This window comes from Danio rerio, chromosome 4 (genome assembly GCF_052040795.2).
Source record: "Danio rerio strain M-AB ecotype USA chromosome 4, GRCz13ab, whole genome shotgun sequence".
NCBI lineage: Eukaryota > Metazoa > Chordata > Actinopteri > Cypriniformes > Danionidae > Danio > Danio rerio.
In genome coordinates, this window is record NC_141024.2 from 62,603,373 (window position 1) to 62,620,600 (window position 17,228).

Below are 17,228 nucleotides of genomic sequence, written 5' to 3' on the forward strand. Positions count from 1 at the left end.
ACAGAAATTGGGCAGGAAAAGTTAATATTCAGCTAATATTCAGGAGGGCTAATAATTCTGACTTCAAGTGTATACATACAGTTATTTTCCAGCCTGCAAAGGAAAGAGAAATAAATACAATTAAATAAAAATATTAAACAAACTGTGCTTTAAGCATCTTCACTGTAAGAAAAACACTTTAGCTACAAAAATCCTTCAGAGAAACATTTTCTCGTTATGTTTGATTAATGATAAAACAGGCGGCAGCAGGAATATTTCGCGCTGTCTCTTTAATGGTTTCTCTTTCACGTCTTTTGATTCTCAACTCGTTTGTTTATTACACAAATGAGGGTTAATATAAATAATCACTAAACACCGCGTTTTGACACCTATTTGACCATTAAAGCGCTCACGTTAATGACTTTAGATGTCTGCGCTCCTCTGCTTGTCTCAGTGTGCGAATGAGAGCGAATGCTGACTAGCCGCATGCTTCTGCCCAGACAGCACACATACGTTGGGCCGACGTCGGCCGAAGGTCAACACGTCGGCCCCTTTAATTCTAACATCTATATATGGTCGGCCAAACATACGCATGATCGTTCATGGCTGCGTGTGCGTGCTGCACACACACATTCGCGCTTTTAAGAGCAACGCGTGCACAGCTGGAAAGGTGGCGGTATATGATGCAATAATCGTTTATCTTGATTAATGCTTTTTTATAATCGTTTGAAATCGAAATCGGATTTTTGATTAATTGTACAGCCCTATATAATAGTGGAGTATTTTTATGCCTTTTTCTACCTCAATACTTATCCTCTCCTGCGCCCCCCTTGTGAACTCTGGCGCCCCCCTTAGGGGGGCGCCGACCCCAGGTTGGGAACCACTGTTCTAGATCTACTTCACTAATTCTGAGAGCTTGTTTGGCCAGAATGTCCGTCTTTTCATTGCCTTCCACACCTACGTGGGCAGGAACCCAAATGAAATATACAGATTTGCCCTTCATTTTAATATAATATGTCTTACAGAGTATGTGAACTTTAATAATTATTGCAAAACATCAGAATGTTATTTCGCATTATGTCCATATAGTAGTGATTCAATCTTTCATAACTTAGTCTTAGTGGATTATATAAATTAAACAAAATTGTGTTAATGTTTGGAGTAAAAGTTTTGATCAACTTCAAATACTGAAAGTCTTTGTATGTGAGAGAGATAGCAGATGTTGTGTGAGGTGGAAAATGAAGGAGAAATGTATCATGTCATGACTGCAACAGTGAGTGGCAAAAAATACTGAAAAAAAAGACTTTGCCAACAGATTAAAAACAAATCTTGATTCTATTATTTCTGAAACTCAGTCTGGGTTTATAAAAGGCCAGCATGTTTCTAATAAAATAACATTAGTTTTGGATTTGCTTGATTATGCTGATTTTATTCATTCAGATGGTCTCATTCTTTTTCTTGATATTTATAAAGCCGTTGATAGGGTTGACCACCAGTTTCTGTTTAAAGCATTGAGGTTTTTTGGAATTGGGAATACTTTTGTTAACACTATGGCTTTGTTTTATAAAGGAATCAATAGTTCAGTGATTGTTAATTTTAATACTTTTAATGGATTTGATATTTTGTGTGGTATTAGGCAGGACTGTCCAATCTCTTCCTTTTTATTTGTATTAGTTTTTTTTTGTCCTTAAGCATTGTGCAAAATCAAGATTTGAAAAAAAATTCTGTTTTTGAAAGGGAGATTAAGATTTCACAATTGGCAGATGACACCACTTTATTTCTAAAAGATGACTCAAACATATGAAAGGCTTTAAAATTAATTTCTGATATCTCAAGTGTTTCTGGTCTAAAGCTGAATATCTCCAAATGTGAGATAATGCCTGTTCATAATTTGAGTTAGGAATATATAGAAGATATTCTTGTTAAATCCACAATTAAATGGTTATTTATCTATGTTATTAAAAATCTTTTAGTGAGACAGCACTTGAATTTTTTTTTGTCTAGGATCAGCAAAACTAAAAATATTCTTAATTCCTGGCTACAATGGTACCTGTCATTATATGGAAGAGGGTCTTTCTCATTTTGTATATCCGACTTTCTCTTTATTTGTTGGGAACAAAGTGGTCAAAGAAATTAATACTGTTTTCTTGAAATTTATCTGGAAGAACAAACCTCTTAAATTAAAAAAGCAAGTTCTTTCTAATAGTAAAGCAAAGGGGGTGTAAATTTATTAGATTTTTCTGACACCATATACATTTTTAAATTAATTGGATTAAGAGATGCCTAACCAATCCAACGTCTATTTGTTTTTTTTATTCCCAACTACTTTTTTTGACAAAATCTGTAGTCTTTTGTTTCTTCTTAAATTTAATTATCTTCCCTACAAGCTTTCTTTTGCTTTGTCTAAATTCCACCAGCAATGTCTGCTTGCTTGGAAGCTTGGTTATGTTCACAATTTTTCTCCCCACCGATTATTCTTATGGAATAACCGAGATATTACAATCAGAAACAAATCATTATTTTTCCAAAGTTAGTTTCAAAATAATATTAAATGGATCCTTTGCTTGTTTGATGATGCAGGAAACATTCTTTCGTGAACCATTTATAACCTACCACTGTTTTCCAACTTCTCCTAATGAATTTAATAAAGTTGTTAAGGCAATATCACCCGGTTTAGTTCACCTAGTTAAAAGTCACTGTACATTTAACTGTAAATTTGCTTTTAGAAGGTGTTAGTCTGTTAGATAAGAAACGTAACAATAGCTTTGTGCGTCAAATTTTCCAATGTAAAAGGGAAAATTTAGTCTAGAGGAAAGTTTTACTGGAGGTCTTTGGTTAAGGATATAGACTGGAATAGAACCTGGCTTTTACCCGGGAAATATTGCATTTTCCAACAAGGCAAAAGAAATGCATTTTAAAATTTTCCATAAAATCTACCCTGTAAAATGTAGTATTTACAGTTTTTTGGACATCGACAGCTCCTGTTCTTTCTGCAAACAAGCAGAGGAAACACTACTACAGGGGTGGCCAACCCTGTTCCTGTAAAGCCACCTTCCTGCAGATTTCAGTTGCTACCCATATCAAACACACCAGAAGCAATAAACTAAGACCTGAACACCACGTGATAATTACAGGCAGGTGTGTTAGATATGGGTTGCAACTGAAATCTGCAGGAAGGTGGCTCTCCAGGTACAGGGTTGGCCACCCCTGCACCACTACATGTTTTTTGATTGTCCAATATCCAAGCATTTTTGGTCACTTCTAAATTCTCATATATCTGCTTCTGCCAATGCTGTGAATTGCTTTAATCTAAAAGACTTTAAAAGACCCAAAAGCTAAATATCTGGAACGCATCATACTTTTTCTTTTATCTTATATGGCAAATTTTTCATTCACAAACAGAAATTCACAAATAATTACCCATCCTTTGTTTATTTTAGAATAGAATTTAACTCCCTCCTAAAATCACTTTATATTATTAAGAATAATACAAAAAAATCTAAGATTCCTGAAATATTATGCAGATGTATTTAAAGAAGATGCTCAATTTTGCTTTCCTTACGGTTATTTGGTTAAGTGTCATTGTAATTTCATTCATTTAATTTTGTTTGTTTAATTTAGTAATTTTAGTATTAGTATTATTAGTCTAAATCTATTCATATTTTTCCCTTTCTGTCTAATGGTATTATTTGTATTTGTATGTGATTTTAGATATTTTTTCTTATGACTATGTAAATTATTGCTCTTTTTAAAGATCTGTCTGACTTTGTTATGATGTGCTTGAATTTTCAGTTTAAGCATTAATAGAAAAAAAAGTTATTCTACTGGAGAAATGTTTGTTTTAAAGCTTTTACACAGATATAAAGGGATTGATTAAAGTTTCAGGTTTTTCATCCAATGATGTACCTGCTGTTGACAATATTATTTTAACCCTTTATACAATGTAATACTATTTTACTCAAAGTAAAGAGAACTATTGAACAACGTGCGTGTATTAAGTGCCTTAATGAAGGTTTAATTGATTAAATAACATAATTTCACTTCATTCTAAGTATACATCACTATATATAAGAAATGGAGTACTAGTTTTAATCAGCTCATTTGTGGCTGTTGTTTATTGCTCGGACTTACTGGATTTATTTTTGTTAATTACTCTCATATAAAGAAACTGTTAAAGAGAAGTTATTTTGTTTCTATTCATAGTTTAATTTATTTTAAACAGGACATTTTTATTGCTTTGTTAATTTTTAACAGGACAAAATGCCCAAACGCAGAGAAAAACTATATATAATAAGTCATGACTCATGACTAAGAGTAAGTAGCAAAAAAGGTAAAAAAAAAAAAAAAGACTTTTATTTTGGCGTGACTTGTGACGTCATAAGCCTGCGTCGCTCTCGCGCTGTGATTCAACTGGAAAAAGGTTTGTTTTAAAGCGTTTAGCCTTATATAAAGTGATTGATTAAAGTTTCAGTGTTTTCATTCAGTGCTTAATTATGTACTTGTTGACAATATTATTTTAACCCTTATACAAAGTAGTACTATTTACTAAAACTTACAGTAATGAGGTCTATTTTTTGAATAAAGATAGGATAAACTTTTTGTTCCAGAGAGGAAATTTGTCTTGTGCAAAAAAGTGCTATAAACAGACAATAAGATAAATAAAACAAACAAAACAATTAAGAAGATACTTGAATAAAGTAAAAGTGTGTATTAAGTGTTTTAATGAAAGTTTAATTGATTGAATAGCACTATGTCATTCCATAATAAATATACATCACTATATATAAGAAATGGAGTACTAGTTTTAATCAGCTGATCAGTGGCTATTGTTTCTTGATCAGACATATCTGATTTTTGTTTGTTAATGACTCTCGTATAAAGAAACTGTTGAAGCAAGTGTTGAAGAGAAGTTATTTTGTTTCTGTTTATTGTTTTGTTCATTTTAAACAGGATAAAGTGTCCAAACTCAGAGAAAAACTGCTGAAGCGACTGATGTCCACACTGTTATAAAGATGGTGTTTATTAAAGAGGAGAGTGAAGATGTGAAGATTGAAGAAACATTCACAATCAAACAGGAAGATCTGCAAGAACAAACAGGTTAATTTTTATTCTCAAAGACCAACTCAGTCATTTGATCCTCATTCAGATATATTTTAATAATAAGAATACTAAATTAAATCCATCTTGCAGCCCTGAGTGTGCTGCCTAGTTCTCCTAAATGCACATAAGCACTCATTGAAAGACAGGAATGAGTTTCTTTCTTGTTGCTTGTTCTCAGGTCTTTTGTCATTATTTTATGTATTATTAGTCTCCCATTTTCTGTACCTTCTTAAGGTTGTTGCTTTTTTTTTGTTCTCCTACTGTTTGTAAGATGTCCTTGAGCACTAAAAACGTCCTTGGGCACTAATGCCGTTTTAAAATTATTATTGAACAAATCCTTATATTTGCGTGTCACACTCACTATACAAATTTATCAGGACTTACTGAAAATGGAAAGGATTGGAAGGACATTTGCTGTGCTCTATCATTGATAGGGAAAAGGAGACTCTTTGCTAGGTTTACTTTGTATCCAGAAGCATTTCCAAATTCTGAAATTATTGTAAGAGCTTTTGGAATACATGTTTCTGGATTTGACAGAAAAAGAAGATCATCCGCATATAGCAGGAGCTTTTGTTTATTTCCCTCTCTGAAAATTCCTTGCAAGCCATCTGAGTTCCTTAATACAGTTGCAAGAGGTTCAATGGCAATGTCAAAGAACAGAGGGTAGCCCTGTCTCGTTCTTCTAGAGAGTGGAAAGCCTTTAGAAATAATATTATTTGTTTGAATCGATGCTTGGGGCCTGGAATATACAATTTTAACCAAGGAACAGAATCCAGGATCAAAACCAATTTTTTTAAGCGCTGTAAAAAAATAGATCTACTCTATTCTATCAAATGCCTTATGGGCATCTAAGGAAAGAGTGATTCCGAAACAAGAGCTTCAGCAAATACCTTGCACAACAGGGGTGTTAGCTTGGCAGTAAACTTCTTATAAAACTCGGACGGGAAGCCATTGGGGTCTGGTGCTTTTCCGGTTTTCAATTTTTTGATTGCATTTTCAATTACAGAAGGTGTTAAATTTCCTTCTAATGCCAACTAATCTAAATCACAAAGGCATGGTTATTCTAAATAATAAAAAAAGCTCTCACGTTCAATCTCGTTTACCTCAGAGCTGTAAACAGTTTTATTTAAGTTTTTTAATTGATCATTAATTCTCTGTTGATCAGTAATAATACTGCCATCATCCTTACTAACTGCTGCTATAAAACCAGCTGCTGAGGATTGTTTCAGTTGGTAACACAATAACCTGCCAGCTTATTTCCCTTGTTCACAATGAATCTGGCGTGAATCTTATGTGGAGATCCTCTGCATTTTCACTAATGTCACTTACATTATATGTCTGAAGAAAGGAGTTGATACATTGTGCTGGCTAACTTAATGTATTACTCGAAGAGCTAGATCGGTCCAAAATTGGGTGCAAAACACAATTTAAATCGCCTCCTAAAATTAAATTGTGTCGAGACTAGGCAAAATTGAAAATAAATCTCTGAACGATTTTTCATTGTCCCAATTAGAAGCATACACATTGGCCAGGACCACAGACATGTTAAAAAGTTAACCTTGGATTATTATGTATCTGTCATTTTTATCCAACACATTTGACTCCAAAACAAATTGTACATTCTTATGTATGAGAACAGCAACGCCCCTACTTTTGCTGTTAAAATTAGAATGATATATTTGTGTATAACCTCCTCTATTATGTTTAGAATAGTTTTTTTCAACAGATGTGTCTCCTGTGAATATACAATATCGGATTTTTATTTATTAAGATGTGCGAACACCTTGTTTTGTTTCACTGGGTGATTTAGCCCCCACACATTCCAACTGGTAAAGTTTGTCTTCACTCCACCCATTTTATGGAGGGCTGTCGAAAACATTTATCAGAAGCATCTAAAAGGAATCTGTGGGTTTTGTATGTAGGGAGATGTGTGGGGGAGAGAGGAAAAAAAAGAGAAAAAAGAAAAAAATGGGGTGATCACACAAACACTTATAAACACGAAACAACACAACATTGAAACCTTGCATTTAAACTTGCTCACACTTCCAGCTACTCCCACTCTTAACTAGCTTACCATGTGGGATCTTACATATAAAACAAAACCATTTGAACAGCTCTTGATGTTTTAATACGAAGCTACACCATTATTGACAAAACATACTTGAGAGCTAGAAATAACAACGAACATGCTATAGTGGTAATTTAAAAGTTAACCGGAGATTGACATTAACATTTGTATTGTCTTTGACAGCCCAGTGTACTGTCGTGATTGCCTTCATTTCAATGGCTTTCTTCAAAATATCCTCTTTTCGGAAAAGTAGTGGCATTTAATTACAAAGGCGCATGGCAGTTCCTTGTCGTCCACTGGTTTGCTGCATATAGTGATTTGAGCGGGGAGACCTCTCCTCAAGATCTTCGCTTTGGTCTCAGCAGAGCCAGCTTCTTTTTTCAAGATACTAAACTCTTTTTCCAGCGTAGTAAGAGAGTCAGAGTATCCACCCAACACAGACTCCAGACCAGTCACTCGCTCTTTCGCTGCATCCACTCTGGTGTTAACCACTCTTCCACTTCCACTCTTGCTTTTTCCAAGATGAAGGCACGTGCACACGCTGCGGCTTCTCTCTTTCCTGACAAGACAGTGTTTTTGTGTTCTTTGTCATGTACGTCCTCGCTGCGTTTATCTGTGCTTAAGCGCACATATAGTCATAAATTTTTGCTCAACATCGGCAGAACCAAACTTTACAAGTTAAACTCCGCAGACACGGAGGAGCTGCAAAATCTCCGTTTGCTCCAGAGGCGTACTCATCCTCCGACCCCCACTTCAACACCTCGCCCACAATGGAGGCAAGAGAAAGCAGAAGAGGGGCAAGCGTTGGGGGATCTGAACTAGGCTAGCGACTAACCCACACAAACCTGCTATTCCCTTCATCATTCTAGCGAACGTACGCTTGCTAGACAACAAACTGGACTATAGCCGTCTACTTCGTTCATCTTAAAAGACTGTAAAGAACTGTTGTGCATTTGTGTTTACAGAAACTTGGCTCAGTGACTATGTTCTGGACATTGCGGTTCCAGTCGTGATACCATTGTAGTCTGCAAAAACTGCTTGCCACTGGTGAAGTTTATGGTTTTAAAGTGCCAGCCGTTTTATCTACAGAGGGAATAAACAGCCATACTGCTTTTTTCTGTTTACATCCCTCCCAGCTCCAATGCCAACAACATGACTGAGGCACTGAAAGACCTGTACCTGCACATCAGTGAGCAGCCTACAGCCCACCCAGATGCTTTTCTCATCCTGGCTGGGGACTTTAACCATGCAGACCTAAAAAGTGTGTTTCCAAAAATACACCAACACACAGACTTTCCAACACGGGCAATAACACACTGGTCTTTGTTTACACCACACAGAGAGGAGCTTCCAGCTTGTGATGCAGCATATTAAGTCTGTCCTGCCCCCTCCTTGGACCCCTTTCAGTTTACATATCGGTCCTACCACTCGACTGATGACGCCATCTCCACTGCACTTCACTCAGCGCTCACACATCTGGACAAAACAGACTCCTACATCCGAATGCTGTTCATAGACTTCAGTTCAGCAATTAACACTATCATCCCCCAACAGCTCACTCAAAAACTGGTCCAGCTGTCAGAGTAACACCTCTCTGTGTAACTAGCTGCTGGATTTTCTCAGCGGAAGACCACAAGCAGTACTGGCCGACAGTAACACATCCAGCACCATCACTCTAAACACTGGGGCCTCTCAGGGATGCTGAGCCCTATCCTCTTCACTTTTCTGATTCATGACTGTGCACCATCTCACAACTCCAATCTTTTCATGATGTTTGCGGATGACACAACTGTGGTAGGTCTCATCAACAAAAACGATTAGAAAAACTACAGAAGCAAGGTGAGCCATCTGGCCGAGTGGTGCAGAGACAACAATCTCTTCTTAAATGTGGAAAAGACAAAGGAGATAGTTATTGACTTCAAGAAAGTGCACACTCTGCATGCTTCAATGACCATTAACAGTGCGTCTGTGGAGCATGTGAGCAGCACTAAGTTCCTGGGTGTACAAATCACTGAGGATCTCTCCTGGACAAAAAATCACAGCTACTTCCTCCACAAACTTAAAAGAGCAAGAGCACCAGCCTCAATCATGCAGACCTTCTACAGAGGCACAATTGAGAGCATCCTGACCAGCTGCATCACTGTGTGGTTTGGAGCCTGCAATGCATCCTGCAGGAAAACTCTTCAGCGCATAGTGAGAACAGCTGAGAAGATCATTGGTGTCCCTCTACCCTTCCTCCAGGACATTTACAGCACCCGTCTCACCCGAAAAGCCCTCTGCATAAAAGCAGACCTCACTTACCCAATGCATAGCTTCTTCAGTCTGCTGCCATCAGGGTGGAGAATGCGAAGTCTCCAGGCCAGGACCAACAGACTGCAAGACAGCTTCATCCATCAGGCTGTCAGGAAGCTGAACCCTCTCCCAACTCTGCCACCACTCCCCTCTCCCTCCACATGCATTTTTGGACTCTGACACACATGAAAACAAACACACATGCACACATTCATCTGCACTGGTCACTTTATGTAACATTGGTCTACCAGTTAGACACATCATACTACATTCACATATATTATGAAACTGTCACTTTATCATAATCATCATGTGCACGAGCCTTTTTGCACTATATACTGTTCTTTATCTGCACAACTCTGGTTTATAATTTTTTATTGTATGTATATTTTTAGACTACACATTAAATATATTTTTAGACCACATTTTATGTACAACTGTATATTTTGTAAATTTAGATTAAACCATCGCAAGCGGGCTTGCACTGATTAAACTAATATCGCTGCTCATGAAAAGACCGGTATTGCTATTAACATGACGTATGCATATAATAAGGTACAGTATATGTCAAAATCAGTGCAGTATCAGACAGCACCCGTGAGAACCGTCTAAAAATCAACAATGCCACTAATCCTCGCCTACTTTTTAAAACATTTTCCTCCCTCCTCTATCCTCCTCCTCCACCCGCATCCTCCACACTTACTACTGATGACTTTGCTACATTCTTCTGCACCAAAACTGCAAAAATCAGTGCTCAATTTGCTGCACCTACAACAAACACGCAAGATACAACACCAACACCACACACACTCACCTCTTTTTCTCAGCTCTCTGAGTCTGAGGTGTCCAAACTTGTGCTATCTAGCCATGCAACCACTTGTCCACTCGATCCCATTCCCTCTCATCTCTTGCAAGCCATCTCTCCTGCAGTCATACCAACACTGACTCACATAATTAACACATCTCTTGACTCTGGTTTATTCCCCACTACATTTAAGCAGGCTAGGGTAACCCCACTGCTAAAGAAACCCAACCTGGACCATACGCTACTTGAAAACTACAGACCAGTATCCCTGCTTCCATTCATGGCCAAGATTCTGGAGAAAGTAGTGTTCAATCAAGTCCTGGACTTTCTTACTCAAAACAATCTCATGGACAACAAGCAATCCGGCTTTAAGAAAGGCCACTCAACTGAGACTGCCCTGCTCTCGGTCGTGGAGGATCTCAGACTGGCTAAAGCAGACTCTAAATCATCAGTCCTCATTTTGCTGGACTTGTCAGCTGCTTTTGACACTGTCAACCACCAGATCCTGCTATCTACGCTTGAGTCACTGGGCGTTGCGGGCACTGTTATACAATGGTTTAGATCTTACCTCTCTGACAGGTCATTCAGGGTGTCTTGGAGGGGAGAGGTGTCCAACCTACAGCATCTAAACACTGGGGTACCTCAAGGCTCTGTTCTTGGGCCACTTCTCTTCTCCATCTACACATCATCTCTAGGACCAGTCATCCAGAGACATGGATTCTCCTACCACTGCTATGCTGATGACACCCAGCTATACCTCTCTTTTCATCCTGATGATCCCTCGGTTCCAGCTCGTATCTCAGCCTGCCTGTTGGATATTTCACACTGGATGAAAGATCATCATCTTCAGCTGAACCTCGCAAAAACGGAAATGCTTGTAGTTTCTGCCAACCCGACTCTACACCATAACTTTTCAATCCAGATGGATGGGGCAACCATTACTACATCCAAAATGGTGAAAAGCCTTGGAGTAACGATTGATGACCAACTAAACTTCTCTGACCACATTTCTAGAACTGCTCGATCGTGCAGATTTGCACTCTATAACATCAGAAAGATCCGACCCTTCTTATCTGAACATGCAGCTCAACTCCTTGTTCAAGCTCTTGTTCTCTCCAAACTGGATTACTGCAACTCTCTACTAGCTGGGCTTCCAGCTAACTCTATCAAGCCTCTTCAACTGCTCCAGAATGCAGCAGCACGAGTTGTCTTCAATGAACCTAAACGAGCACATGTCACTCCGCTGCTAGTCCGTTTGCACTGGCTGCCAGTTGCTGCTCGCATCAAATTCAAAACTCTGATGTTTGCCTACAAAGTGACTTCTGGCCTAGCACCTTCTTATCTGCACTCACTTCTGCAGATCTATGTGCCCTCCAGAAACTTGCGTTCTGTGAATGAACGTCGCCTCGTGGTTCCATCCCAAAGAGGGAAAAAATCACTTTCGCGAACGCTCACGCTCAATCTGCCCAGTTGGTGGAATGAACTCCCTAACTGCATCAGAACAGCAGAGTCACTCGCTATTTTCAAGAAACGACTAAAAACTCAACTATTTAGTCTCCACTTCACTTCCTAAGCTGCAATTGCCTCTTTGAATATCACACTAATTGTACAAAAAAAAAAAAAAAAAAAAAAAAAAAAAAAAAAAAACTACTAACACTTCCCTTCTTAGACTTTACAGACCTGAAACTTGCCTTTAGTACTTATTCATTGTTGCTCTTAGTTGTGTAAATTGCTTCCTTGTCCTCATTTGTAAGTCGCTTTGGATAAAAGCGTCTGCTAAATGACTAAATGTAAATGTAAATGTAGAACAGCACAGCAAGCGTTAACAGATTCAGTTGTGTCAAGCAGTGCGTAAAGGGCTGGTGAGTGGTCTGAGTATCTTTTGGTCCCTCATTTATGGTATTTTTTTGTGATAATGGGATTTCGTTGAGACATATTTTCCTCATGCATGCATATATTTTTTTGCTTGTTAGTTTGATTCGTATTGATTTCAAATGCAATAAATTTGTTTGTATAAAACTTGTGGTAACGGTGCTTATAATTGGTGGGTGCGACAAAATTTTGGTTGATGCGCCTACATTTTTTAAATTAGGAGCACTGGTGCTACCAAGCAAAAAGGTTAATTTTGAGCCCTGGTCTACTTTACAAATTTTAGAAAAACATTTTGTTTTAATTATGAATAAATACAAATAAAAACAGGTCATTTACAGCTTTCAAATCTGTCTTATCAATATGAACAAAATTACTTTTATGATCAATTATGTAAGAAACTCTGAAAACTGGACTGACAGATTCAATTTACTATAACTTCTATGTTAAGCGGCGTTGACACATTTTACATTGTAAAAGCACTAAATAAACATTAATTGAATTAAATCTGTTTAAATGTGTACACATTAATGGACAGAACAAAATATGACCTGATAAATTTTACATTTAATGTGCATCAAAATTACAGTGTGTGTAGCCAATGTTTCCAGTGTCTTTTCAATTTTCAGCTTTTGATGAAGATTTTCATGCAGAGTTTTATAGACTTAATGAAAACGAATGTTTTTTTTTTTTATTTTTTATATTTTTCAGACCTAATTGAACAGAATGAGGGGAGTAAAGAGGAGGAACATCATGTCAAAAGTGAGGAAAAAACTAATTTACAGACTGATGGTATTTTGAAAAGGAGAGACAAGAATTGTTTCACCTGCACTGAGTGTGGAAAGAGTTTGGCAAAAAAAAGCAAACTTAAGATTCACATGAGGATCCACACTGGAGAGAAACCATTCACATGCACTCAGTGTGGGAAGAGTTTCAGCCAATCATCACACCTTAAACATCACATGAGAATCCACACTGGAGAGAAACCATTCACATGCACTCAGTGTGGTAAGAGTTTCAGCCTATCATCAAACCGTAATAAACACATGAGGATCCACACTGGAGAGAAACCATTCACGTGCGCTCAGTGTGGGAAGAGTTTCAGCCAATCGTCACACCTTAATCTACACATGATGATACACACTGGAGAGAAACCATTCACATGCACTCAGTGTGGGAAGAGTTTCAGCCTATTATCATCCCTTAATCTACACATGATGATCCACACTGGAGAGAAACCATTCACATGCACTCAGTGTGGTAAGAGTTTCAGCCTATCATCAAACCATAATAAACACATGAAGATCCACACTGGAGAGAAACCATTCACATGCGCTCAGTGTGGGAAGAGTTTCAGCCAATCATCACACCTTAATCTACACATGATGATCCACACTGGAGAGAAACCATTCACATGCACTCAGTGTGGGAAGAGTTTCAGCCAATCATCACACCTTAATCTACACATGATGAACCACACTGGAGAGAAACCATTCACATGCACTCAGTGTGGGAAGAGTTTCAGCCAATCATCGAACCTTAATCTACACATGAGGATCCACACTGGAGAGAAACCATTCACATGCACTCAGTGTGGGAAGAGTTTCAGCCTATTATCATCCCTTAATATACACATGATGATCCACACTGGAGAGAAACCATTCACATGCACTCAGTGTGGGAAGAGTTTCAGCCAATCATCACACCTTATTAAACACATGAGGATCCACACTGGAGAGAAACCATTCATGTGCACTCAGTGTGGGAAGAGTTTCAGCCAATCATCACACCTTATTAAACACATGAGGATCCACACTGGAGAGAAACCATTCATGTGCATTCAGTGTGGGAAGAGTTTCAGCCAGTCATCATCCTGTAATCTACACTTGAGGATCCACACTGGAGAGAAATCAAACAACAGAATTTCGCATGCTTAAACTCTAGTATGACCGCAGCTTCGGTGTGGGATGAGTTTCAGCAACTCCTCAGACCTTAATAAACACATGAAGACTCACACTGGAGAGAAACCATTTACATGCACTCAGTGTGAAAAGAGTTTCAACCGATCAGCAAACCTTAATGAACACATGAAGATCCACACTGGTGTGAAAGAGTATATGTGCTTGAGTGTGAGAAGACTTTTCTTAGAGCTCCAAATTTGAAACTGCACCAGACGATTCACACTGTTACAAGAAGTGTTATTGGTTAACACATCTGAAAACAGAAGAGGATTCACACTGGAGAGAAACCGTACAGATCTGATCAGTGTCCACAGAGTTTCGCTCAATCGCCGCAGCTTAAGAAACACATGGACAAGAAGTTGCACACATGATATGAATGCAGCACAACATTTTTCATATGCACAAGATTTTTCATGTCTGAATAATGTTTAAAAAGGCTGAGGGACGGTATACTCTTTTCTAACACTCCTACACTGGGGTTGTTGGTGGGGTTGTAAATGTGTCACGTTTCTCCCACTCTCCAGTGTATTCATGTAGCTAGTGTTGTTTTGGATGATGTTCTCTGTCTGACTCCCTGAATGAGAAACAAATCACTGGGAAGACGCCGCACATCAAATAAGGTGGAGCTCCAGGACGGTTAGTTTGCAGTATAGCAGGGCATCAAGTTTAGAAAGCCCATTCAATTGTCCTGTGTTGCATCTTTTATTAGTAAAGGATCTTTATTTGTAAGTTCTAGTTTACTACGGTAGGGATGGTATAAAGTTTAACCCAAAGAATGACCAGTCTGTCAGATGAAGAAGAGCCGGAGTCAAAGATTAAAATAAATAAATGAAGTTTACTGAAGATAGTTTGCAGTTTCATCAGCAGAAGCCAGCTCAACATTTGCAATGAGTTCCTAGGCCGCTCTGACTTACAGTACAACAATGCAGTAATTATACTCTACACAAGTCCAGAAAAGGTGGGATCCAGGTAAACAGTTCTCATTGGTTACAGCAAAAATAGACAATTCTAAATGCTTGTGTCAATGAAGTATTGTATCTAGCTCCAGATATGTATGGCCTTAATGCGTGCGTTAAGAAAGAATTGTATCTAACTCCAGATATGGATAGCGACATGGTTCCTGGGGGTTAGGTCCACCCTAAGTTATTAAGAGCTGATCTCCGACCTGTGAAAAGCTAAATCAGGGTCACAATAGACACAAGAGACCATCTGTGTTAAAATCTCAAGGATGGACCTTGTACGGTGAGGCAGTGGCGCAGCAGGTAGTGCTGTCGTCTCACAGCAAGAAGGTCGCTGGTTAGAACCTCGGCTCAGTTGGTGTTTCTGTGTGGAGTTTGCATGTTCTCCCTGCCTTTGCGTGGGTTTCCTCTGGGTGTTCTGGTTTCTCCCACAGTCCAAAGACATGTGGTTACAGGTAGGCTAAATTGACTATAGTGTATGAGTGTGGGTGTGAATGTGAGTGTGGATGTTTCCCACAGATGGGTTGCGGCTGGAAGGGCATCCGCTGCGTAAAAACTTGCTGGATAAGTTGGCGGTTAATTCCACTGAGGCAAGGGACTAAGCCGACAAGTAAATGAATTAATGTTTCTTGTACGTTCAGCTGTGTTATGAAACTGGTTCCATCAACAGTCTGCTACAATATCCTTACTACACACAGTGTCTATCTCCATACAAAAGGAATTACTTTAATAAGACTTACAATCAAAACAGATTAATCAAACAGATATTGTAGACAATATCAGGACAACTAGAACAGGTGTTTTTTTTTCTCCTCTGCATCGATACTTTGTTCAGAGGGACAGAGAGAGAGAGAGAGAGATCTCCATGGCCTATGACCTGTTTTTTGTGTCTCCTGAATACAAAATTAAAATAGACAGGGAAACAAGGACACTGAACATTCTTACATTCAGTGTGAACGTATGTAATATATATATATATTAGTTAAAATCAATTCAAAGTTCTATAATTAATAATTAAATTGAATAAAATTAATTAAATAATTATATTTAATAAAAAGTGATGAGAAACAGGATGTTGAGAAAAAGGATTAACGTTGATTTGTTGAGATGAATTTGAAGGTAGAACTCCAACTCCTTCAGTCCCCTGTTTTTGACCGAAGCGAATTAATCCGCTCCAGGTCAACCAGTGAGGTCACTAAAGAAAGTGGAAGTAATGACTCGTGCTCCCTACTTAGGTTACAGAGTTTCTTTGACCTTTCTTGGACATGCTGGAACCTAAAAATTCCAGTCCCCAAGCTAAGGGCTCTTCCACCTTCTACTCACAATGGGCTTCATCCTTGTATTCATCAAGCTATTCGGTTTTGAAGACAGTTCGTCAGTATCAGTAGACGTTTCTCATCCTCAGTAGTATTGACGGTCCTGCAAGCAGAAGTGGAAATATACGAAAAAACTAAACAGCGGACCAAAGTCCAGAATATGAACACAAATGCGCAAGCCCTAATAGTCATCCAGAAGTAAACAACACATACTTTCATCGATACATCCTCTGATGCATTTACAACTTACTCCAAATCTAAATCCTAACATCCAGGGTAATTCTAAGACTCAAGATTTCCTCTGATCAGACACAAAAGGTCATCCACTCAACCTAAGCCACACAGGATTCAAATTGAATATTCCCACATGAAATTATCTATGTTGACGAGGCTGGCTTCAACTTGGTGAAATTGCGTCTTAGGAGAAACATAATAGGCCAAAGGGCCACCATTACCAGGCCGAGCCAGAGAAGAATAAGTCAGGCAAATGCAGAAGACAAGGCAGAATTGAAAATTACTTAGTTTTTTTTAATGTAATTGCGGTGCTTTTTCTGTTTGTATATCTTGCAGTAATATTCTTTTGCATATAAAGTCTGTACTGCAGCAATTCTGTGTCTGTATTTTTTTTTTTTTTTACATACAGTAAACTGTAAATTTTTTTAAAGCTACTCTGGGATGGTCGTTAATTTTTTGTATTGAATTTCTGCAGCATAAGAAACAAAATGCATGAATTTACTGTACTAAACCCATAACACAAACATTTAGAGAGGCTTCAAATATAAGGGCAGAGCTGAATAGCTAAAATAGTGCTGTTTCTGTAATGTCAGCTGATGATCGTGTTTTTATTTTCAATGTGTTCTGATTGACTAAATGTTTCTG

At 38.2% G+C, this 17,228-nt stretch overlaps 2 protein-coding genes and 1 long non-coding RNA gene across 3 annotated transcripts in view; 1 reads left to right on the forward strand and 2 right to left on the reverse strand.

Annotated features, from left to right (window-relative positions):
- The window catches only part of LOC148682295 (uncharacterized), a 560,329-nt gene extending 544,864 nt beyond the window's left edge, over positions 1-15,465 (reverse strand). Inside the window, exons 1-2 of the long non-coding RNA XR_015942979.1 lie at positions 13,820-15,465; positions 13,192-13,483 (exon numbers count right to left, since the gene is read on the reverse strand). This is a non-coding gene — a long non-coding RNA (uncharacterized LOC148682295). The remainder of the gene's footprint in view (positions 1-13,191; positions 13,484-13,819) is intronic.
- znf1117 (zinc finger protein 1117) overlaps positions 1-17,228 on the reverse strand; it is a gene marked incomplete in the record, with an annotated part of 481,533 nt that overhangs the window by 411,695 nt on the left and 52,610 nt on the right.
- Positions 4,370-16,956, forward strand: LOC110438419 (uncharacterized). The gene is made up of 3 exons (XM_087250128.2): positions 4,370-4,399; positions 4,930-5,076; positions 12,825-16,956. Exons 2-3 carry the CDS (start codon positions 4,992-4,994, stop codon positions 14,048-14,050), a joined length of 1,311 nt encoding a protein of 436 aa, XP_087106254.1. The 5' UTR covers positions 4,370-4,399; positions 4,930-4,991; the 3' UTR covers positions 14,051-16,956.